The sequence below is a fragment of the Primulina eburnea genome, chromosome 9 (genome assembly GCF_022965805.1).
Source record: "Primulina eburnea isolate SZY01 chromosome 9, ASM2296580v1, whole genome shotgun sequence".
Classification (NCBI taxonomy): Eukaryota; Viridiplantae; Streptophyta; class Magnoliopsida; order Lamiales; family Gesneriaceae; genus Primulina; species Primulina eburnea.
The window spans coordinates 32,451,978-32,477,684 of NC_133109.1; the positions used below are offsets into that span (position 1 = coordinate 32,451,978).

The 25,707-nt window shown below is 31.2% G+C and overlaps 2 protein-coding genes and 1 non-coding gene across 3 annotated transcripts; 1 reads left to right on the forward strand and 2 right to left on the reverse strand.

Annotated features, from left to right (window-relative positions):
- Nucleotides 1-721: 721 nt before the first annotated feature.
- On the forward strand, nucleotides 722-794 carry TRNAR-ACG (transfer RNA arginine (anticodon ACG)). The gene has a single exon. It is a non-coding gene; the product is annotated as a tRNA-Arg (tRNA).
- A 6,944-nt stretch (nucleotides 795-7,738) lies between these two features.
- Nucleotides 7,739-9,656, reverse strand: LOC140841771 (uncharacterized). The gene is made up of 2 exons (XM_073209434.1): nucleotides 9,324-9,656; nucleotides 7,739-9,187 (listed from the first exon to the last, which is right to left on the reverse strand). Exon 2 carries the CDS (start codon nucleotides 9,144-9,146, stop codon nucleotides 7,956-7,958), a length of 1,191 nt encoding a protein of 396 aa, XP_073065535.1. The 5' UTR covers nucleotides 9,147-9,187; nucleotides 9,324-9,656; the 3' UTR covers nucleotides 7,739-7,955.
- Nucleotides 9,657-21,031: 11,375 nt separating this feature from the next.
- LOC140841772 (ethylene-responsive transcription factor RAP2-13-like) lies at nucleotides 21,032-23,081 on the reverse strand. Its single transcript, XM_073209435.1, has one exon. It carries the CDS (start codon nucleotides 22,480-22,482, stop codon nucleotides 21,352-21,354), a length of 1,131 nt encoding a protein of 376 aa, XP_073065536.1. The 5' UTR covers nucleotides 22,483-23,081; the 3' UTR covers nucleotides 21,032-21,351.
- Between the last annotated feature and the right edge of the window lie 2,626 nt (nucleotides 23,082-25,707).

Here is a 25,707-nt window from a genome sequence, read left to right on the forward strand (position 1 = left end):
GGCCCTGAATGTCGCATGATTATTATTATTTGTTGTTTTTGTCTAAACAAAATTCTCGAATGAAATATTGTTTGAATTTTGATATATAATGGTTGAATTTTTTAGTTGCCTAAGGGATTAATGGGACATTTTCATAATCAATATGGGAATAGATTTTCTACAATTACTAACCATTACGGGAGTTCTTCATATTTTCTGCAATATGAAGCAAATCAGAAAGCTTTACCATTATATGATAAAGGGTGAATGACCATCATGTCTTGTAAGAAGTGAAAGCTGTTCTTGCAAATCAGAAAAATTTACCATCTTTTGAATGTGGGGATGGGGGACGTTTATTATTAACTTAGTTTTGAATCTTGATTATTGTTTTGTCTAGTTTATCTTTTGTGTGATTTGAACTATAGTTTTATCTTTGTGTGATTTGGACTATATTTTATAAAAATCTTGATTATTGTTGCTTTTTTAAAAAAAATAGAATATAAGTTTTAATATTTTCCATTAAAAAAAATCGTTAAACCGACCGCAACCACCTGAAACCGCTCAAAACCGTAAGATTGATTCTACATGCAAAACCGCGATTATTTTTTAAAATACTACCCGACCGCATATGGTAATTCGGTTTTAAATTTTTAAAAAAACCGCAATTAAAGTAAGGTTATAAACTAAAGATGAAATGTTTAAAGATATTTAAAATTTTCAGAGATCTTACTTAAAGTAAGGTGACTCCGTGGCCCAATGGATAAGGCGCTGGTCTACGGAACCAGAGATTCTGGGTTCGATCCCCAGCGGAGTCGTATCTATTGAGTTTTCTTAATTTTTCTCTTTATTTTTATTTTTTTAGCTCTGAAATGAAATTTATCTCTGTAAGGATGCATGCATATATAAAAATGTAAATAAGATTTAGAAGTTGCTTAAAAAGTATACATTCCCATGCACACATCCATTTTCTCGGATGATCGCAACTTTCGGTGTAACATAGTGTCACCTCACATGAATTTCATTTGGATTTGGATACGTACGAGATCTCTTGCAGCATACACAGTACTGTCATATTCCGATTCTTTAATCTGATGGGATTTCATGGGTGCCTTGGATTGTTTCCTGCACAATTATATATAAATAGCTGGCATGCATCAAACAAAGAATAACTACTTTCTCGATGAATATTTAGCTTTATTGATGTCAGGAAAGAATGAACTTAGAATCCATGTTATTTTGTGCGTGACATTGAGAGATTCGATGTAGACAAAGTGTACTTGGTGGGGAATTTATGGTTGCCGTCCAATTTGGAGGGGTCACTAGGAAGGTGGTGTTACTCTATAGATATTATATTGGAGAAAATTGTAAATTTGATTTCCTAGTTTTTGTCTTATATTTTTCTCTTTTTTTTTTTCAATTTTAGCTTTTTTTCCACGTGTTGGCGTGATGTCTGAAGTACCATTGAGGTATATTCATTCGAAAAATAACTAAAACTGCAAAATAAACGACTTAAATCCTCAAAAATGAGAGATGCAAGATCGAAAGTCAAATTTGAGAAAATATTTGATCAAAATTGCAAATAATCAAACATTATATATGTTTCTTGGTACACACATTCGTATTTTGTGTTGGTGGATAGATTGATTGTACTCGTGTAAAAACTTTTCTACACAAATTAAATAAGAAATTGAATGAGGTAGTTAAGTTAACTGCATGCATAATCACATTCCCGTTTTAGTGAAAATTCTATTCAGTTCAAGCTTCCTTCAGATCACCATTATAATTTGCTATCATATAAATAGAAACATTAAAAAAAATTGGAGGATGGAAATTTACGCGTGCTTAATTGTTTTTCCCAAAATAATAAAATATAGTCCATAGTTCGAATTTATATTAACATAATAAAATTTTAAATTAAATGTGTGAAAAAATGTCAAAAATACATTTATCTATGTTGTGAATATTGTAAATGCACTATTTTCTTTCATTTATCATACAAATTATTCTAGAATGTAAACCGATACCTAAAAACAGCTCATCAAGATCGGACCCAAATCAGACTTTTGACTATCGCATCATTCCTAACCAAGGTAAATAGCTCATGATGGATCTCATATGCTCTATTATAAATTCTAGGTTTGATAGTTGTCCTGTTACTATATCTAACCGTACTTGAGAGTTTCCTACCTCATACGGCTCATCAATTCTTTTGGTGTCCCGTTACTATATCTAACGGATGAGATTTCGCATCGATTTATCCCATTTTTTGTGTTAACAAAAGAGGTTCATTATATGAGTTTTAAACGATTATATTTCTTCTAACGGTCTCTTTTGTGATTTCAAACTCGGAGTATGTCCGAAATCTGAATTCGTTCTAGTCTCATCTACCGAAAACAATCCTATATTTCTAATGAGTATCATAAACTAAAATCTCAAATCAATCATTTAGATAGAAATAAAAATTTTGGAATAAAGAAAATTATATTTTTTTTAATCATGCAGTAGGTTCCTTTTACAATCTCTACATCAGAATTCTGGCTAAATTAAAAATAATTGGATAATGATGGAAAGGAAAGTCATTATGGACTTGAATTTTGAAGTTTGATCATATTAGTTGTTGGGTCAGTCAGTTGGTCTTCGGCTGACCGAGAGTTGGGCTGTGTTCAATTCAATTGAAAATTAATGGGCCTCACTACTACTTTATGACGTTTTCCTGACGTATAAATGACGTTATTGTATGATGTAACTGAATAGTCCTTAAAAAAATAGTAGTGACTTGAATTGTCATTTGGATGTGATTTCATAAATTTACTCTTCTTTTTTATTTTTTCATTTGTACAGTTTAAAATAACACAAAAACCCAAATGAGACTGTGAGACAGATTTCGAACCTAAATCGATCCATGAAAAAAATCATTTTTATACTAAAAATATTACTTTTCTTGTAAGTATAGATTCGGTCAACATGTTTCACGGAAAGTAAACATGCAAGATCATGTCACAAAGATTTACTCTTTTCGAGGTAGAAAAAATTTTTGTCACCAGCCGTAAAGAATTACTTTCCCCCATCGAATCGATGTTAAACCTTTTTGTTATTTTATTCTCCATTTCACGTGTATCTTATTCGAGAAAAAAAAAAGTCCCCCGATACCATACAATCAAATAATATCTATTATTCTCATGAGTTACGTGAAAATTTATTTATTAATACTTAATTAGTGCTAAGATATTTATGAGATATTGAAAATTAGGTGCTCAGACTACGTACCCAACCGTCTTAGAGGATTTGTTTTTAAAAAATCAAGATTTTGCTCAATTTTTAAATATTATCAGCAACCACCATTCACATATTCCTCTTGGGGACAACTGGTTCGTGGGCATAAGGGGTTTTATGACACAATCAATAATTCTACAGACATTGAAAGATACAAATTAGTCAAGGAAAAAAATAGATATATACACATAGTTGATGATGGAGTAAACACATTGCAATATCCGAAGATTATGAATATGCCCTCATCCATAAAGATCAGGTAAATGATTGTGAGTAGGTCTCTTGTGAGACGGTCTCACGAATCTTTATATGTGAGACGGGTCAACCCTACCGATCTCCATAATAAAAAGTAATACTCTTAGCATAAAAAGTAATAATTTTTCATGATGATCCAAATAAAATATCTGTCTCACAAAATACGATACGTGAGACTGTCTCACACAAGTTTTTGTCAGTGATTGTTGTCCCAACTATAGATTCAACGATCATCATTGATCTAAATATTTGGAGTCAAATGTTTGGTCTCACATGAGAAATAGATCCGGCCGTGGTGCGTAGATTTTCCTAGTGAATTTTTCCCTTAGGGATAGCAAGAATTCAATCGAAAAACTGATGGAATTGATTACATACATTTTATTTGATTTTTTGGGTAGATTTAAAAAAGAAAATGTAGCTTCAGTGTGTTAATTTTCCTTATATTGGCACGACTATCACGAATCATTCTCTAATTGAGTTCCTCGGCCATTTGTAGAACTAATTATTGATCTCGGAACAAATAATTACCTTTGTATTAATTAAAAGTTCAACTATATGATTTAGTCACCTTGTAATCCAAGTACGTACAGAAAGAGTGTTTGTCCTTTTTCGGACAATTAAATCTTCAAAAGTAGATTTCTACGAATCCACGAGATTGTGCTTTTTGCTCCAATAGATCTACAATTTTGTACTGAATCGAGCCGAACGGAACCGAAGTATAGGCATATTTGGGTCGATCAAGTTGTTATCAGGTTCTCCAAGGAGAGTGCGTTTAGGGGTGTCAACCGGGTTTCGGATCAACCCGCGAATTTTTTTTTATTTTTTTTCCAACCCGAACTCGAAGCAACCCGAAAACCCTCGATCTGAACGCGAACCCGTATAACCCGACTCAACCCGTCTAACCCGAATTTTATTAAATTTTTAAAAAAAATTAATGAAATAACAAAATTTTCGATTAAATTTGAAAGTTTAATAGTAGAAAATTAAAATTATATTTACTAAATCAAATAAAAAATTGTTAAAAAAATAAAAATATGCAAAATAAATATTAAATGATGAAATTTTATCATATAAACATACAATATATAAAAAAATATAGGTAATATTTTCAAAAAAAAAAAGTTCGCGGGTCAACCTGCGACCCTACCCGACCCAACTCGAAACCCGCCTAACATGGCACTAACCCGAATCCACCCAACCCGAACCCGAAAAACCCCAACCCGAACCTGATTTTTTTCGTGTTGGGTCATGTCGCATTTTGACACCCCTTAAGAGCGTTGCTATTGAATTTTATTTTTTTATTTAAAAAAAAACATAGTAAAAGATTCCCTAATTTATATAATAATAATAAATTAAAAAAATAAATTAGAAGGAGGCATATTTTACTTTACAAAGATTAACGATTGACAATTGAATAAGATTTCCTAAATCTTGAGCTAAAAGTTATTGAAAATTAAAATATGAAGGAGAGAACGGGTACAACAATAATTTAATTAACTTAAAAGCTACCCATAAATTGTTTTAAAAATTAAAAAAAACACACAATTCTGATTATCATTAGGTTAAGAAATTATATCGAACTTTTCTATTAATGACTTTCTGAAGATATATGTCTTTCTTCATTAAAATTCATTAATTTATATTAATACTTATTTATTATCGATATAGAATTTAAGCCCCCCGTATTAAAAATAATTATTGTGTCCAGAAATGTACGCATTAAATTATATGGAGCGTCCAAATCGAAAGAAGTACTTTATATAATCGATTTTTATTACAAAACTAAAGGAAAAAGGACCATACCATAGTACAAATCGTAACGCATGGAAACTCCAAAACGAATAATGCTCAGAAAAGGGACTTTTGATTTTTAATTTCTTATGTACTTGTTTTAAAAAATAATTTATAATTTTTTTAAAAGGTAAATAATTTATAATTGAATTACAACGAAGGTTAATGTTAGGCGCCAAATTGAGAGCTATCAAATATGGTATTTTTTTTATTGGAAGATCAATTTTTTTCTCACTAATACAAGTGAAAAAAATGAAAATGCATTTTACACGCGTCTAGAAAATGTTTGTGTATATATATATATAAATATATATATATATATATATATATATATATATATATATATATATATAGCAATGATACCCTGCACACCTCTTCCCTGCACACCTGTGGGCGCCTGCCTACGTGGCATGCCCACAACCACACAAAATTTTTTGTTTTTTTTTTAAAAAAAGGCTGACCAATCATGCACCGCCACATAGGTGCTGACCAATCATGCACCGCCAAAAATATATATTTGGTAACAAGAATATTTGTAGATAAGCGTTTGATAAAATGTTATTTTGAACGCGATAACATCTAAACTACGTCAATAAGTAAACTCTGCTAAACAATCTTGTGCGATAAGCTCGTTCAAAAATAAGTTGATGTGGGAGAATCAATTTTTTTTAAAAAAAATCAAAAATCAGCATGACATCATTTTTTGTCTCGTAATTTATTAAAGAGTAGAGATTTATAAATAAAAGCCAAAATTATCTTGATACGGATGCATGTGCTATTAGAGGCATTTTTTTTACCCTAATAGATACAAATTATAAAATGATGGATTATTATAAATAATTTCAAAAATAAATATTAATTTTTAATGCTTTAAAATATGAGAGGAATTTGAAAAGTATTAGTATGAGGCACCGCTTAGCTTGTGGATGAGATTATACATGATATAGGTTTATTTCATCCTACCCATGTGGGCATTACTCACATGACAGGAAAGATGACCAAGATTTGTCCATGCATATATAAGACCCATTGTTTTTTTTAAAATTATATATGTCGCAACATCTTACTCGTTGAAATGAAGCGAAGGTAGTGCCTACATTGATAGGTCTCATTAACCATTGATATAAGTATAATAAATCAATATACGTGAACAAAATAATGATACAACAAATATAGAATAAGATAAGATAATTTTCATAAAAAAAATAGTTAATAAATCAGTAGAACTAGAGTTAAGCACTTGATAAAACAAATATGAGTAATCAATGTATTATCATGTACACCAAACAATGTCTTAGCATCTCTCTCTTATAATTTAGAATAATAGATAATTAGATCAAGAAAGTTACAGATTTGATCACATATATTGTCTCTTTGCGATTTTACGACATACATTAAAATTACAGCCATGCCATGAAACAAAAGTTGTCAAATGTGCTTAAAAATTCAGCTAAAAATACACATTAATGTGTGCGTGTATCTATCTGTATGTGTTTGGAGGAGTTTCGAACGTGTGAAAGACGGGGAAAATATGTGCATATCCATACGAATGTGATCATAAAGTTTATAATAAAGCTTCGTGCGAAAATTTTGAAATTACTGATCAAATTTTAGATTAATCATTACTAAAAAATAAAATTGAATGTGGAGTGAAACTCGAATGAAGCCACTCGCAGTTCATCTATCTAAGCTAGTTATTATTTTAAATTCTAGCATCTTCATGTATACGAAATAAAATATAAGTAAAAACTTGTGTGAGACGGTCTCATGGATCGTATTTTGTGAGTCAGATCTCTTTTTTGAGTTATTCATGAAAAAATATTAGTTTTTATACTAAGAGTATTACTCTTTATTATGAATATATGTAGGCAGGGGCGGAGCTATGTGGGCTTCTACCCGGGTTTTAGCTCGGGTTGCCCAATTTTTTTTGAAAAAATTATAGGTAAATTTTGTATAATTTTAGAATAATATGATATTAGTCCGGGTATATCAATTTTAAATATTAAAAAATTCTAGAGTTTAAAATTCTAGCCCGGGCGGAGCCATATTTCTGGCTCTGCCCCTGTAGGTAGGGTTGACCCGTCTCACGATAAATATCCGTGAGACCGTCTCATAAGAGACCTACTCTAAAATATATTCTATAATAAAAGTCAATGATTTCACATTTAACTGATTCTTATATGTCCAAAAATATAAAATTTTATACAGTATAACGCGCCAAACAAAATAACCTAGGATATATAATAATTCACTTAATTTTTTTTAAAAAAAATACACACTATAAAAGTTCATCATGAAAGATAATCCTCAATATATGACAGGTTAATTTTTTTAAAAATCTTAGTAAACTATTTTTTTAAAGAAATGATCTTCTCAAATATATGGAAAGAGGTCGTTTCTTAAAAAAATAGTTTACTGATAGTATTTTACAAATTTTCCCCATAAAGAGACTCATTAATATTAATTATTCATAGATCTATATATGATTATAAATATATATCCAAAAAGAGACATTAATTATTTACATGGAATGAAATGCAGATAGAAATAGTAAAATTGAACTTAAGTTACTAAGAATTAATCACACTAGTAAAAGCTTTTTCAATCTTTAAAATCATAAACCTCATGATTAGAACTGCATACTTTCTACGCTAAAATCATTTCAACTCGGAAGAACAAATCCATGATTCCATCATACCTTCTGAACTCCTCGTGCCAATGTTTTCCTGCCCCTTGTCGCCATGAAAATCCGTTGAGGAATTCTGAAAGTAATCCATCTTCTGATTTCTTATATTCCTCGAGAAATTGTGGATTCCATTCAAAGTTCTTGTTTCATCTGCGTCATTATTATGATCGGTTCTGGGTTGGATTTGATCGGAGGAAACAAGGTTTGGGAGGTTACCAATGGCTGCAGAAACGTTCCCGCGGCGGAAAGGAAATTCATCAAACCCTGCCGTTTTGACATTTGAATGCAGGCCATGATTTGTTGGGATTTCGAAAGAACCCTGAAATTTTGACGGGAGATTAACAGAACTTGAGAATGGGAATTTGTGATCTATTGGAAGGAATGAATTGAGATTGTGGTTTGAAATCAAGTTGAAAAGATTTGAATTTTGAGTCGAAAGTGGTCGGTAGTTCATCGGATGAGTTGAAGTCGAAGCTGCACTGTTGGTAGTACTTGAAGATGAAATGGAAGCAGAAGAGGTAAGAAATGGCTGCGGAAGAGGCGGCCGTTGAATTTCTTGTGCAAATGGTCGGTGGAGATGCGGTGGATGAGCGGCGTCGTGGGCTTTTAATCTCATGCTTGAGGATGCACCGTAAAGATCAAGCCTGCTTCTTTGGTATAGTGAAGATGAGGTGAAAGGAGGCGCGGGGATGCCGGTGAATTCTTGCACCATTGCCCTGAAATTTGATGTATCCGTAGTAAGAACAGTTGTAGGCGCGCGTCTCGAAGCTCTAGATCTTTTCTTCGTGTTACGCGCCGCCGGGTTCCGGTTTTGAGTCCCGTTCTCTGCGGCAATTGCTTGCGGTGCATCGGTGAGATTGTTGCCGCCGGATCCAACCACCGTTGGTGGCTGGGGAGGAGCCGTGAAGGGGAAGTTGATGATGTTATTGTTAGGGCAAGGATTTTCAAAACTAAGATCACTGTTTCTTGACCAGAAAACATTAGGATTTAACGGAGATGAATTTTGGAGTTGTAAAAAGTTAGAAAATGGATCGAATGGTAGCGGCTGGGGAGGTACTGGGTTATTCACAAAAGAAGAGAAGGAGCAGGCGGCGGCGGCGGCGCGTGAATCATACTCCTGTTCCTCACCACAGCTCGACGAGTCACTATTGCCAGAATCCATGGAATAATTTTCTAGTTGTAGCTAGATCAAGAAAGTGAACCCTGTAGAGAAATTATACAGAGAGAAGCAATAACAAACAAGAAATAACAAACGTAAGAGAAAAGAAACACCAGAATCTGCTGCAAAACTGGAGAGATTTAAGAAGCCGAGACCAAAAATAGAGTTCTCAGAAAATACCCATGAATTAAAAGGCTCCGATCTTCAAAAAAAGTTGGCAATTTTCTTCTCCCCTTTTTCCTCGATCAAAAGCGTGTTTGCAAAATGATATTAGCACACGAGGGATATCTCGATCTGATCTATTTCTTGCAAGAAAAGCTTCCCTTTTTGGCTCAAATTGAAAATCAAGGGTTTCATGGAGAATGAAAGATGCTTTTGCATAATAAAGAGCTCGAGAGTGGGGCAGCCATGAAAGAGTGAACTAGCTGTGTTTAAAGAGAGAGCCTTTCTTTTGTTGTATATCAATAATGCGTTTTGGTTTGGTTTCGTTTCCTTTTGTGGATAACAAGATTTTGTGTGTGAAAGCTAGGAAAGCAAAGAAAAAGCTCACATGCATATATATATATATATATATATATATATCACAAATACGACCCGTGAGACCGTATCACATAAGTTTTTGTCTATATATATATATTTTACTTTTTCACTTTCATACATTTAACGAAAGTAACATTTTACGTGACAATACGTATATTATTAATAGAAATTTATTATATATATTTAAAATAAAACTCATTAATTATGAATATTACAGAGAATGATACAGTTAAACAAATCTGCTCTACCAAAATTTTCAAGTAATGGAATATCTAAATTTTGTGTGTGTAAATTGTACTATTATTGTAAAATTTTATGTTCGTACCTCGTCTACTTACATATTAAATGATAATCTTTATTGAACTCTATGTTGGTCGATAATTAAAATCTTCGAAAATTAGGCCATCTATCTTACCAAGAGAATATCCTATTTATTTACACGCAATAAAGCCTGCCTCGTTCACCATTTAAATTAGGCCATCAATCTTACCAAGAGAATCCTGGAAAGAATGTACACACGCACGCACACACATTATACATACCTTCATCACGATATACATGTTATATTAATAAATTTAGGCATAGTTTGGTACACGTGATAGGATAAACATGTGATATATAATATAAAGATAAGTTAAGGATAAATAAAATGTAGGATATTATATTTAATGTTTGGAATGATTTTAATAAGAGTGATTAATTTATGTATTATATTGTAATGACAAAATTAACCTTATCATAATAAATTTTAGTACATGAGATAAGAGAGGGTGTGTACCTCGATAACTTAATTATAACAAGTTTCTAAACATTAATAATAAGAGCGATTCGCTCACATATCGTGTGTACCTCGATAACTAGTATGTATTTACTAGTACACAAAAATGTTTGTGAGACGGTGTCACGAGTTAATTTTGTATACAGATATATTATTTGGGTCACTCGTGAAAAATTATTATTTTTTATGTCAAATGTATTACTTATTATTGTAAATATGCGTAGAATTGACATGTATCACGAATAAAGATCCATGAGGCCGTCTCACAAGAATATCAATTATTACCATTAATTAGTATAAACTAAACACCAGTGCATTCGAATTCTCGAGTGAAATATATTAAAATAAAACAATCAGTTGTAGGGTTTTGGTAATGTGAAACCATAAATTCACCACTTTCGCGCATTAATTCACACCATGCTATCTATCTATCTATCAATTTTGCTAATTTCACTTTTAAATGTTCCTAAAGATTTATGAAATAGATATCATTTTTGAAAGGACTTCGCCAATTTTCACCCTTCAGTTATGTTGATTTTGTGTTTATACCACAAATTTTATTTTTGGCTTGAAAAAAGAGCTCGATTACACAAATAAAACTACAGACCTTTTCTAAAATTGACCTAAGATGTTATTTAGTTCTCGTATATTACTTTAGTTTAAAACTTTCAACATACAACATCAAAATATAATAACACAAAGCTAAGAGTTAAAATTTTAGAATTTTCGAAATACAATCTAGAAAATATTACATTCTTCAAATATATAAATAATTAAATTATATTTTGTACTTAAGTTAATTACTACGGATCTAGCTAAATAAATACAATTTAAATTTTAAGATGTATATATTATGTTGAATAGTTAAAACCGGAGAGTGTGAATTGCTAACATTCATTCGATCCAATGAAGAAAATCATACATTTTCCCACCTATAATAATTAAATTCTGTTTGTTTATTCTCTACTTTCGGAAACTTTCCATACATATTTTAAAAATCGAAAGAGCACTTTTGGAGTATGGATGGATCAGTTCAACAGCACACTTATGTTTGCTGCAACCGTAACAACTAAATTCAACTTCTTCTTTTTTTTTTGTGGTAATTAATTATATTTTAAGGAATTTATTTTCAACGTGTACCAATTATAAACCTTGCTTCAGTATTCTACTTGAAAATATATCATTTCATTGAATATTCGTCGATTAATCGTAAATTAATTACATGCAATCGTTACGATTAAGGAGAATATGTTCATAGAATTCAAGCATATGTTAAATAAACATATATATTATATTCGAGTACCAAGCTTGAACGTTATGTATAAGATCGGTGACAAGTGGATCAACTCTTTCACAGATTACGTTTCTGTCGATACTTCTAACTTGTCCCTTGGAAGTATATATTTATGAATAAATATTTGTATAAAAATTATTTTTATTACGCTATATATTCTCTATTTTGTGTTTAATAAATTTTCCAATTTTGAATCTGATATCCAAAATTTTATACTAACTAAAAGTAAGTTTTCTCCTCAGCCTCGTATATATAAACCCTAATCATCATTTTCTAAATAAATTCCAATATAATGCGTAAGTTCATAGACGTAGAAGAGCAGGTTCTCTGATAATTTTGGACAGGGTAATAATTTTTTTTAAAGTAAGCCATATTCTTTATCTTATATGTAATGACTTTGGTTTTTTTAAAATTGTATTTTAAAAAAAATTGATTATGGCAACGAAATCCCATTTTCTGCATAAAAAGTGGGTAAATATTATTTTTCACCACTGTGAAAAGCAAAAAGACCATAAAACTCCTATGAAAAATAAATGATCATATACAACTTTTTTGTTTTTTAAATTTAAGCAAATAAAACCTTCCTCATTTTTTTGCATTTATCAAAAAATTTTATGTTGAAAATATCTTTATTTTGGTAATAACAAAAAGTATCGTGTAGTTAGTAAGTTCAACAGCTATTTCTTTGTATTAACATATTTCTAGCTAGATTCTAAGTCAAGCTAGGCAACCTAAAATTCTAGACTCGTGCTGGACTACATATTCCTCCAGATAATTTTACTTGGTTGCATATTTATATGTTAGATTAGATGAAGATACTTTCCAAGACTCACGGCTGATTGTTTAAAGAACCCTAGTTGCTGATTGATTTCTAGTTGGCATGTATATAGATGCATATAAGCTCGACAAGCCAGAAGATCAGTCACAATCAATGAACATTATCTGACATCTTCAATTGTTCAAGAATGTCTCTTGATGAGACAAAGATAAGCGAAGATTTTTGTATCTCGTGAATCAACTTTTAAAAGTCGTTTATTGACATTTTTGAATGAATGTCAAGGAGCATTAATTGTGACGTACTATGAAATGAAATTAGATAGCTTGATTTTACAACGAATACCGCTGTTTATTGAAGATTTGATCGTTAGATAAATTCTTGTATTTAAAGGTGGATTCAAGAATAAGATTACCGAAGCTATCATAATATGCCTTATCAAAGATCTCGAGCACGCTTTATTGGTTTTTCCTCAAGTTGTTCCATAGCATACACATATTGTTCACATTTGATCACTTAAGATCAACTTGTGTGTATACTCATAAGCTATTCAGGTTATCTATTTAGAGAGTTGTGTATATATGTATGTATCTAAGGTTCAATAGACAGTGGTACTGTTTAAGTATTTGTGTTGTAGAGATACTAAAAGTTTTGGTGTAAATATTTGATAAATCCTAACTAAAGTAAGTTGTTACAGATTGTTATAACATTAAAGTCTTTTAGTAAATTATTTCCCTGAATGGAAGACGGGAGACGTAGAAAGATATTGTCTTCGAATTTTCATGTATCTTGTGTTATTTATTTACAGTTGCATGCTTTATGTATGACTATATTATCTATTGATGGTCAAGTTGAATCTAGCTTGTCAAGAAACAGATAATAATAGCTAACAATTGTTTTTGCCAGCTAAAATTTAAAAGAAAATTTTAAAGACTTTATCTAAACCCTCTTTTATATTTTTGTATGATCCTAACAAAGATTTATTTTAAAAAGTGAAACAATAATGAATAAAATATTTTTCATATTAATGAAAATTTTAAATAACAAATTTAGAGTTTTAAGTTAGTAAAACATTCAAAATATATTATATTTTCAATTATTATTTTTTTTAAAAATGGATCGTTAAATAATTAAAAAATAGTTCTTACTAAATTTTACATATGATGCTCCAGAAATTACAAATGAGATAAATAACACGAAGATATATTAATTAATTTGTTAGTATTATTTAGTAATATTTCGTATTACTAATTAATTTATTTTTTAGTTTCTATTGCTAATAATATTATTATTGTATTGATATAAATTTATTTTTAGTGTTTTTATGATTTTTACCACTGTCGTGATTATTATTATTCTTTTTACTGTTGCTGCTAATTTAATTTTTTTAACAGCAAATAATGAAGATTTCTAATAAACGTAACTTCGAATTACACATGTTTTCTTTTAATTAATATTAATTTATCTACTATTTATAATATTCAGATCCAATAATTATCCATGTTGAGAGAGTAACTGATTCGTGGAGATGTAACTGATACGTGGAGATGGAGTTTTTTTTTGTTTAAAAGATTTGAATTGTACTTAACTCGAAACAAGTTCATCAAATGCTGAAAGAACTTAAAACGAGTAGTCGGAACATGTAAGGGACATAAATCGAAAAAAAAAATCGGCATGAACAGTAGCAGGCACGCACCTGCGCGCGGGTCTGCGCGCATTTGCGCGCGTATGGCAGTGTCATGCGCGCGGGCCTGCGCGCATGTGCGCGCGCATGCCACTGGCATGCGCGCGTGTGTGCGCGTACCTGCCAGGGGCTGGCGCGCACATGCGCGCGGAGCGGCGCGCATGTGCGCACGACTGCCGAGCGCTGCTCGGCAGCGTGCGAGCGGGCGTGCGTCCCTGCGCGCACAGACGCGTCTCTTCGGATTTTTTCGAATTTTCTGATGATTTTTCAATTTCCTTGGCATTGTTTGATGATACTGATCAGTTACAATGGCCAAGGACACCCCCTATGAATTAAAGATCATGTCTTTTCATTTGAAAAATAATTAAATGCATGATTATTCAAAATCAAAAACATTTTTATCATAACATCATAAGCATATTCTCCTTCTTCCTTTCTTCAACAAGAGAGAGTTCATCCATTTCTTTGTGAAAGAGCATGAATATTTGAGTGCGCATTATTCAAGTGTTGTAGTTGTATCTTGGGAGAATATTGCCACAAACAGAAGAAAGTGTTCAACACTTGCCTCTACAAAGTTCTATTCTTTGATTTCTTCTTGCTTTCCTCTCATTTTGAATACCCCAAACAATAATTATAACTATAACTTTTGATAAAACGAGGATCATCTCATAGATTATATTTTAATTAATGATCCAGATCGATGTGTTTAGGAAGTGCAGACTGTTCGATAATTTTGTGAATTGGACTATATGAAATATTATTAACCATTTGATTGATTGGGATATTATTGATCATATGATTGATTGGGACTATTGGAGGGGTATATAATTCCAGCTAGCTAAAACTCCATAATTATTCCCTTGTACATCGTCGAAAGTGACTGCACAATAGAACACGTATTATACGTAACTATATCTAATATTATTTTATTATTCCGTTCTTCATACTTTTCCTCAAGATTAGGTAAATTTGAGACCGTATTTTTGACGTAAAAATTATTTTCTTTATTAGTTGGATCATGTCGGAGATTCGTCTCACAAAATTGAATTGTGAGACGGTCTCATAAGAGTTTTTATATTTTATCCAAATTCTCAATAAATAGAATTTGGAGAATTAATATTACATAAATTCTCTATACAAGTAAATCAAGAGAGACACAATACAACATGTATTATACATAACTATATCTAATATTATTTTATTATTCTGTTCTTCGTACTTTTCGTCAAGATTAGGTAAATTCGAGACTTTATCATCGATTTTTATGTTTGAGTTGAGTTGATCTGATATATAATTATTATTATTAAAAATAATATTTTTGACATAAAAATGATATTTTTTATGAGTTGGATCATGTCAGAAATTCGTCACACAAAATTGATTTGTGAGACGATCTCATAAGAGTTTTTGTATTTCATCCAAATTCTCAATGAATAGAATTTGGAGAAGTAATATATATTACATAAATTCTCTATGCAAGTAAATCAAGAGCAGATATTCAAGCATCATACAGAATTTATCAAAATATTGGAGATTTTGAAAAAGTATATATAAAATTAGACAACGAAGAAATTAAATGTGATGCAAGGTTAATTCTTAATTAATTTGCAACCAATATAGCTCCAAAAATGTCGGGTTTGGACATGGAAAATAAAGGATGCATGAGAGGATCTTTGAATGTTGTTTTCCACTTTCATTGGTTTGAATTATCGACGGTGCCCATCGTGCGTATTTATTTCCAAAACTTATTTTCCTGGTCTTGGGAAACAAAATTGTGGTCCTATTACAGACAATGTGAGAAAAAAAATATTTGGTTCACATTTATATAGTTTTACTACGCTACTCACAAGCTGTGTCAATCTCTCATCAATGATGTGTCCCTCACCTATTCGATGTGACGAATTTCTCACATTGTCTATCATAGTAATATCATATGTGAAATTGATGAACACATTTCAAAATGTACATATATTACTTTGGCAAGAGATTGCACTATTAACTCACCATATCACATAGAATATCTCCACTCATAGGCAAACGGTGAATCTCTGACTACAATGTATTTGTTCCTTCGTATTTCGAAACTACAACCAACTTCGCCACCTATTGACTCTCAATGAGAGTGATAAACAAATCAAATTGCATGTCAGTACGTAGAACTTCTACGTTGTCTCAGGTGAAAAGACTAATGGTATACAACCATAATAAAGGATATTCCACTGGATAAATTATAAGCGCTTGGACATTTCGAGAAGTGTTGTTCAGTGAATCATCAAATAATCATTCGTCTGTATGAATTGATATCTTTATGTACCAATGAAACATGACATTTACATTATAGATACTAGTCTCGAGCTCAATCGACATTTATCCTTATTTTACTGTGTCTGATTTGACTAGAAAAAACCCGAATTTCTCACTTTGTCTATCATAAGACATATGATTCAAAAGAAAATATGTCATTCAAATATTTTTTAAACATATCAGGGCGAAACTTTTGGGCATAACTAGGATCCAAAATTTAGTAAGAGTCGTGTGATTTGTGATGTGTTGTTCAATATTCTTTATTAGAACACATTGTTCAAAAAAAGGAGCGTGAAACAATTTAACCATAAATTTGATTGAATTTTCGAGAAAATATATATCATTTCTTTTCTAATTATTGGCATTATATATATATATAAGCTTGAACCCTCATCTCTCCTCAATCAATCTAAAAAAAAACGATTTTTTTTGTAAAAATATATTAATTTTACTGCTGAAGTGATTGGTGGCTACAGTTTTTTTGACTGATTGTATATAATATTTTCAAAGAAAAACACATTCATCTGCCCAGTTTGACCTTTAACTCAAATAATTATGTTTGAAAAACTAATAGCTCTACGAGTAGATTAATTTGTTGCCCTTTTATTTAATAAATTAATTAAATATTGATCCCAAGCAAAGGATTCTGGCAAAAACTTGTGTGAGACGGTCTCACGGGTCGTATTTGTGAGACGGATCTCTTATTTGGGTCACCCATGAAAAAGTATTACTTTTTATGTTAAAAGTATTACTTTTTATTGTGAATATGAGTAGGGTTGATCCGTCTCACGGATTATGACCCGTGAGACGGTCTCACATGAGACTCACTCAAGGATTCTAAGTTGACAGCTCTTGGATTTCTAATAATGCCTCAGTCAATGTTTGCCTACCAGTAAAATTATTCTGTTTACTAGAAAATTCGCCTCTTTTTTTTCATTTTTCCTTTTAAATGAGAATATGTTTAGTTTCTCGATTATTTTTTAAATTATATCAATTTTTTAAAAAATAACTATATTAAAAAGGAAAGAAAAAAAAAAGAAATTTAGTTTTGTGAATTAGTATGGCCAAACCGGAGATAGCATAAATGTAAATCCATGTTGTTGTGTTGGCCCATTGGGCCAACATGACCCGGATTTAATTTATGAAAGACCTTAGTCCTCACCACAAGTATTCCAATCCTTCTCTTTTTTTCCTCTCCTTCCCTCATTTTCTGTTTTTACACATCCATGTGCGAGAATTTGAAATTTATCATAATGATTTGAAAAATAATTGATTTAGAATTTAAATTTCAGTCAGTTAAATAAATGACAAAAACTTGTGTGAGACGACCTCACGGGTCGTATTTTGTGAGACAGTATCTTATTTGGATCATCCATAGAAAAGTATTATTTTTATGCTAAGAGTATTATTTTTTATTGTAAATATCGGAAGGATTGATCCGTCTCACAGATAAAAGAGACCTACTCTAAATAAATTTATCCAAACAAACTAATGGTTTTGTTATTATGGAATCAACCCGAACCCAACGGTTAACGCCTTATGAACCGAACTAGAATCCTTGTCCCATCTTCGATTTCCCATTTTCCAGCCACTAACTTCAATATAATAAGAATAAATTATTTTCAATATAAAAGCAGTGCCTTGAATGCAAGGCGTAAAGGACTAAAGGGCTAAAAGGTCCTTTTGTTTTGTTTTTTTTATATATTTTTTCTTCTATTAAAAAAATTGTGTATGTCTTCTTACCTACAGACAAATATGGTAAATTAAGATTTAAGGATAATGCACATTATAGCGTATTAAAATGGATAAATAAATACGAAAATATATTTTTCGTCTTTTAGTACGAATTACTTGGGTATTATTTGTCTTTTATAATCATCGTATAAATAAATATATGAGGTTTATTATTTATATGCGTTATACAGACTAATTGCAAATAAATATTTTTAATTTAATTAATAACTTCAATTTATTATATTATAAATATATTTACTTTGACAAAAACTTTTGTAAAACGGTCTCACGAGTCGTATTTGTTAAACGTATCTCATATTTGGGTCATCCATGAAAAAATATTACTTTTTATGCTAAGGCTATGTTTGGTAGCCATGATAAGGGAATGATTATTAAATAATCATCCCTTATCTTACGTTTGGCTCATTTTTTATTTAATTTATAGGTCCTTGATTATGTTTGAAAGCCCTCACAATTCATGTTATTTGTGTGATTAAATATCCCTCTAAAAAGGTGTGATAATTTATAATTATTGAATAATGATCATGATAAGATTTTATATTGATCATAACACCATTGAATTGTCTTCTTCAATATAATATGAAAATTAAAATTAGTGAAAATTTAATAATTAATTTAATATTTAAATTTTTATTATATTTTTTTATAAATTAATTTCATATATTTTTATTATTTTCAATCATTTTAAAGAAAATAAATTGTAATACAAATCTATCTTAAATTTAATTTTTAAATTTATAATCTTGTTAATTAATTCTTTTATGAAAATAAATATTGATTAAATTCTAATTTATTTTGTTTAATGATTATCGTAATATTTTCAAATATATTTCTAATAAATATATTTAAATTAATTTTAATAAACATAAATTATAATTATAAATATTTAATTATCTATCTAATTATTTTAAAGATATATATTTAATTAACACTTGGTGCATTTTGATCATTACAATAAAATTTACAAAGTTAATCAATCATTTTAAAATCATACCAAATATCATGTTATTTATCTCACCATACTATTAATCCATATATCTCATTTTTCAATCACTCTAATTACTAATCATTTACTTATCACATTACACGTACCAAACAAAGCCTAAGAATATTACTTTTTATTGTTAATATGGGTAGAATTGACTCGTCTCACAAATTAGTATCCGTGAGACGGTCTAACATAAAACTCACTCATTTATTTTTTGTGACTCTTGGATTACAAAAGAAGCTAAAACCCGAGTGGCCGCTGAAAGTGAAATTGGTCAAGTTGATCATTAGCCTTTTAATTTTCTTGCATCAATTGCTAGGGAATAACTTTACGCGTCGACATTTTACACCTGTTCACACTCCTTTATATCCTAAAATCGAACATTTTTTCTCTGAGGGGATCTATTATCAGATTTTAAAATGTTATTTTATATATTCTTCAAATAAAGAAGGTAAAAAGGTTAATCTTACATTGCTCATCTTCGAAGGATTCTTGATGCTCGAAAGAGGACTTTTTAGAATCAACTTTTTGGTAGTGTGAATTTGTCTTCGCATGCGCTGAGAATAAAGAATGGGAACCATTTGAAATCGAATGGATTATATGCCTGAAAGTGAGTGAAAGTGGTGTGGTGGCCTCCAAATTCTTTGATTCTTTTCCTTTCAAGAAATTATATTTACATATATTAAATAAGATACGAAGTTAGCACAATTTAAGACAAGATTCCTGCTGCTAGTGTACGTTAAATAATTTGTGAATAACAATGGCGGGATGTGTTTCTCTTCACCTTCACTTGCTTGTTCATTCATTTATATATATATAGAAATTACGACTGATAATAAGAATATTGAGCAACCACTCACTGTTAAATATTTCATTTGGCCTAGAAATCGGTTTACAAATAAAATCCTTGAGTCGTGGATCATGTTTGCAGCACTCTTCGTTCAAATAATGCAGCTTTAGTCATTCTGCTAAGATAATATAATGCATGCTTTCAACGACGACAGATGCTGCATGAGCTTTTATTTATTTTATACGGTGTGCGAATTATTTAAAGTATAAAAACTACTCATACAAGTGAGATTTGAACCCTAGACATCACGGGTCTTGGACACCATTCTTGCCATTAAATCGAGGGATCTTGGAGATATTACATAACTAACCAATCACAGTTTCTTTTCACTGTACATACATGTAGGTTTTGCTTTCTATCTCATGCAACCATGCATTGTATTTTCCTATATCAATCGTTCGGAAAAAATATCCTTAAGACACGAATATATACGCCGGAGGATGTCAAGTCTACTAGTCCTGCCAAGGCTCTGATTATCATACTACGAAATCGATTGTACATTATTATGAATTTGGTAGGAAATATTGTGCCAATGTTTTCGTGGTGTTAGCAATAGCTAGTGTTGTAAATTGTAATGTTTGTCAATGAAAAGAGAATTCGAGAAGGCACGCGAAAACTACAAGTTAGACAAATTTAGATATTTAAAAACATTCATATATGATTTTAAAAAATAGTGATCATCATAATATGAAATCTGTCCCCGACAAAAGGCTGGCTGGCTCTTCGAAACATCGATCGGTCATATTAAGATCGGACAAATTTTTGTTTGTTTTAAAACTTTTTCATTAATGACATGATATGTGGGGGTTGTGGTCTGTTTCACCTTTGATACTCATCGTCCAAAGTTTTCAAATGTAACATTATGTACAAACACAACAGAAAGAGAGAATAAATGATAGTTTTTCAAGAACGCACGAATATAAAGAGAGAGCAAATTACTAATAATAATAATTTACACAAGTAGATTGAACTTACAAATTACATTCACAGACAGCTAAAAATTCATGTAAAAGACTGAACTTCATCTGTCATGCATGGAAAAAAACTACCAGCAGACAAAGATGAAGTTTTCTTACAATATTGCATTACATACACCTAAGCATATTTATTCGACACTTTGAAAGCATCTGCAAATGTCAAAAAACCCATTCGCAAAAGCCAAAGCTGAGACTCCATATTAAATCTAGGACTTATTGAACTTTTAACTCCTAAAATAACAAGGAAATTTCAATCAAGAACTTCAATACAAAGATGCCCAATCAATCTCCACCGAAGGGAACTTCTGCAACATCGGATTATCGAATGCCTCGAAGCAAGACTCCGTGAAATTGAAGAAGTCGTCGCCCGGTTCAGGAGACCCGGAACCCAAGCCCCCGGCTGATGATGATGACAAAGGTGATGATGTTTCATCAGATGGGGAATCGGATGATAATGAGGTCTCAACTTTGACAGCACCAATTGCTCCCAGATAACTTATTTTCTCGTTGGATGCTTCATTAGCTGAATTTTCGAGTTTTGATTCGTCATTCTGTACCAAAGGTTTGATATTTTTATCAGATACAGAAGAGGACTTCCCTGAATTTCCCTTATTCTGCAAAATGGCCAAATTTTGGCATATGGCCTCAAGTTTTGCATCAACAGAGGAATGGAGGGGTTTGAAGCCACTGGACTCTTGGCACAGTTGATGCTTTAAGTGGGGGAAATTCAGCCTCGCAAAGTCCCCCCTCAGCTTATACGCAGCCTTGTCGTAGGCTAAGGCCGCCTCCTCTGCTGTGTCGAAGGTTCCAAGCCAAAGTCTGGTTCTGTTTTTCGGGAGTCTAATCTCAGCCACCCATTTCCCCCAATGCCTCTGCCTCACTCCCCTGTAGAGTTTTGTGGGCTTTGGGAGGTTTCCACGGTGCTGCTTCATAGGGACAGGTGTCGGGGCAAGAAATCTTGAAAATGAGTTATGATTGAGACCTCTTTGAATTTCATGTTGGTGGATCTTAAACTGAGCTTGGATCTGCTGAAACTGCGCCTGGATTTGCAGGATCTGAGATGGGGTAAGCTGATTGAGCCCTATTGAACTATAACTAACAGTTGGTGCATCTCCTGGTTGACTAACAGCATGAAAAACGGGAGAAAATAATTTTTCATGGGTTTTTGATGAGATCGAGCCAAAATCAGGGTACATATTGGAAGATCCAGAAAAGAAAGAAGAGCGAGAAGAAGAAGAAGAAGCTGAATCAAAAGGGGAAACAGAAGAAATATTTGTAGAAGAGGAAGCACTTTTCATAAAAGGTTCAAGTGCTTGCATAAGCTCTTCTCTGAGAGGATCTGTGGAGCAAACATAGCTACTGCAAGAATTGTATGCATCTAAAGCTGCGGCCATGGTTTCTTATATCAAGAAAAAATTGAAGATTCACACACAAGGGAAAATTAATCAATGCTAAAAGGTCGATAAAATTAACCTGATTCTTATACCAAAACCAAAGAACAGGTAATTATCAGATCTGCAAAAGTTCCAAAATTCCTACACAAACAAAGGATCGAATCGGTTTTCAAATAAGCAACCTTTTCTTAGAACCTTTTTCAAGATCCAAAACCACACCTCGACGGGTATAAAAAGAAACCCTTTTGGCAGTTCAGATCAAAGGAAAGACAAACACAGCAACAGAAATAGATTTACACAAACAAAAAGCGATCTCTCTTCTGAATCACCTGGCCTTCAAAAAAATAAAACAACGTTATCGGGTTACGTTCTTCCTTTTTCAGGTATGTAATTTAACCAAAATTAAACCTCCAAATCAAGAAAAGCCAAACCCAGAAAATCGATTTAAATTTTCGAAAGACAGACGATGACAGAAAGTGATCCAAGAAGCGGGGAGTGCTTAGAAGGGGGGAAAATTTTAGAAGAAAATGTTAACGGAACTCTCTTGATTTTTTTTTTTCGGCTGTGACCTCACTGAATTTTTCACTCTATGACAATGGTGGGAGCACTCTGCTCATATATAAAGGCCAAAGCTAAGCCCTTGCCTTATCGCTTTTTATTACTTTTTTAAAGATTATATCAATTTCATTTTCAATCTTGCTTACATTTATTTAATTGCTATTATATATGTTCTATAAAAATATATTTAGAAAATACAGAATAATAATACATATTTTTTGAAAAATAATATTTGTAATCTAAGTCTCAGATATTGGCTATTTCTTGATTTGGCCAATAATCTATTGACACCTGTATATTGATATCTACTACTGGCAGGTGTCAGCACTGGACACGTGGGGATTGTTCATTTGGTAGACAACTTCTTTGACTTGTAGACTATTTCGTCAATATAATTTTATATAGTAAAAAAATTTATTAAATTTTTTATTATTCCAAAAATATATTTTTTGATTTATGAATAAATTTAAAACATATTTTACATAAAATGAAACATACATAACACAAAATAAAAGGTATCAACTTTCTTTTAAACTAGATATTTATTTATATAAATACTTATGTAAGACAATTAATCTAAGCAAAAATTTGTGTGATACGATCTCACGGGTCGTATTTGTGAGACGGATCTCTTATTTGGGTCATCAATGAAAAAATATTACTTTTTATTGTGAATATGGGTAGTGTTGACTTGTCTCACAGATTAAAATCCGTGACACGTTCTCACATGAAATTCACTGATTAATCTATGTTTTAGTCCAAATAAAATTCCAATAATTAATGTAAAGAACCAAAAGTTTTCTTCATCTGATCTAAAGCTTGGAATGCGTGATTATCGCGTCAAGATACACAGATCGAGCGGCTGATATAGGCCAGCGTGTTGAATCTAACGCGTAGATTTTCTATGGTGGGATGTTTGGATGACCGGATAATTCTCAACCAAAATTAGCACACGAAATTTCAAAAATTATATTAGCTACCCAACCACCCCACAATGTAAAGTGAAAAAAGAAAATTCGATTATTTTTAATTTAAAAACAATAAGTTTTTGAGAAATAAATAATTATTTTTTGAATTTTCTTTAAAAAAAATTCGGAGACTACAGTTTGACAAAACGTCGCGTTTGGAGTAAACAATTGAAAATTATTGAATTTCTACTTTTTTGAAAAATTTAGCTGTTTCGATATATTTAAATAATAGGATTAAATTGATCTATTTTCGATATAGTTTTAATTATAATAAATTTCAAAATGTACGAAGTATTAACATTATTTAAAGTAAAACTTTTACATCACTCCCTAAATTAAATATATCTTATAATAATATTATTGTCATTTATTATTATTATGTTTCTTGACGTTTACCAAACCTACCCTCAACCAATTAGGTCCATTCAATGCTTATCGACATCTAATAATGATGACGGTAACAAGAGTAGATCTCATGTGAGACCGTCTCACGGATCTCAATATGTGAGATGGGTCAATCCTACCCATATTCACAATAAAAAGTAATACTTTTAGCATAAAAAATAATACTTTTACATGGATTACTTAAATAAAGATCCGTCTCACAAAATATGACCTGAGAGACCGTCTCACACAAGTTTTTGCCTGGTAACAAAAAGAGCAAGTGAGTCGAATTGAATTTTATTTTTAGTTTTATTTTTATTTTTTGAAAAAATCAAGATTCATTTTATATTATCAAACAATACACTTTTTTGTAACTAAGAAAAAATCCATAAAATTTATTCCAAACAACAGATTTAGCGTAATAACTATCTCACAGATAAAGATTCGTGAGATCGTCTAACAAGAGATCTACTCTTAAAAATAAATTGTGTGAGAATGTGTGCAGCCATATTAGCTTGGCAATCATCGTGTTGAGGCAGACTTTTAGTTTTTGGTTCGAGTCGAATAGTGATGTTCTTCTTTGGTTTCCAAAAAACTTTATTATCTTCACAAATATTCATTGGTCTAAGCTAAATTGTTAATCTAATGACATTTCAACAAAAATATCATCATTTAAATTGCTAAAAAATTATCGATCTTTAATTTTATGTGTTTACGAGTTAGAACATTTTCGTAAACTAATTTAATTCAAGATTTGGAAATCATCATGGCTATCCAGAAGCTTCCGTTCGCTCGTAAAAAAATGAGGCCCCATTTTAATCAACACATAATCACCATCCATTTTATGTCGACATTGCATAGAATGGCGTTATTATCTATCCGACGAAAATATATATATATTAGTTATCCTGCGCACGTGATATGTGTGTGTACAATATTTTTTATCATTATCGATGAACTAAAGTGAAATTTGACAAATTATAAAGGGACTAAATTGATATTTGAATGGTTGAAATAAAAAAAATTAAAAAAAATGTGTGTGTCGAAATTTAAAAAAAAAAACAAAGTGTAATATTAATATCATATACGGGTAAAATTGGAAAAAAAAAAGTTGGTGTCCTCTCTAGGTAGTTATTATTATGTCCTCACCCTTAATAATATAGTATAAACTAGGTATTTATTATCATGTCCTCACACTTAATAATATAGTATAGATATTTATATAGCAGATTTAATAACAATTAAATAAATTGCAACTTTTGAAGAGAATTTTTTATGTTGTTTTGTTGTGATTTCACTCATTCTTTTGCCACTA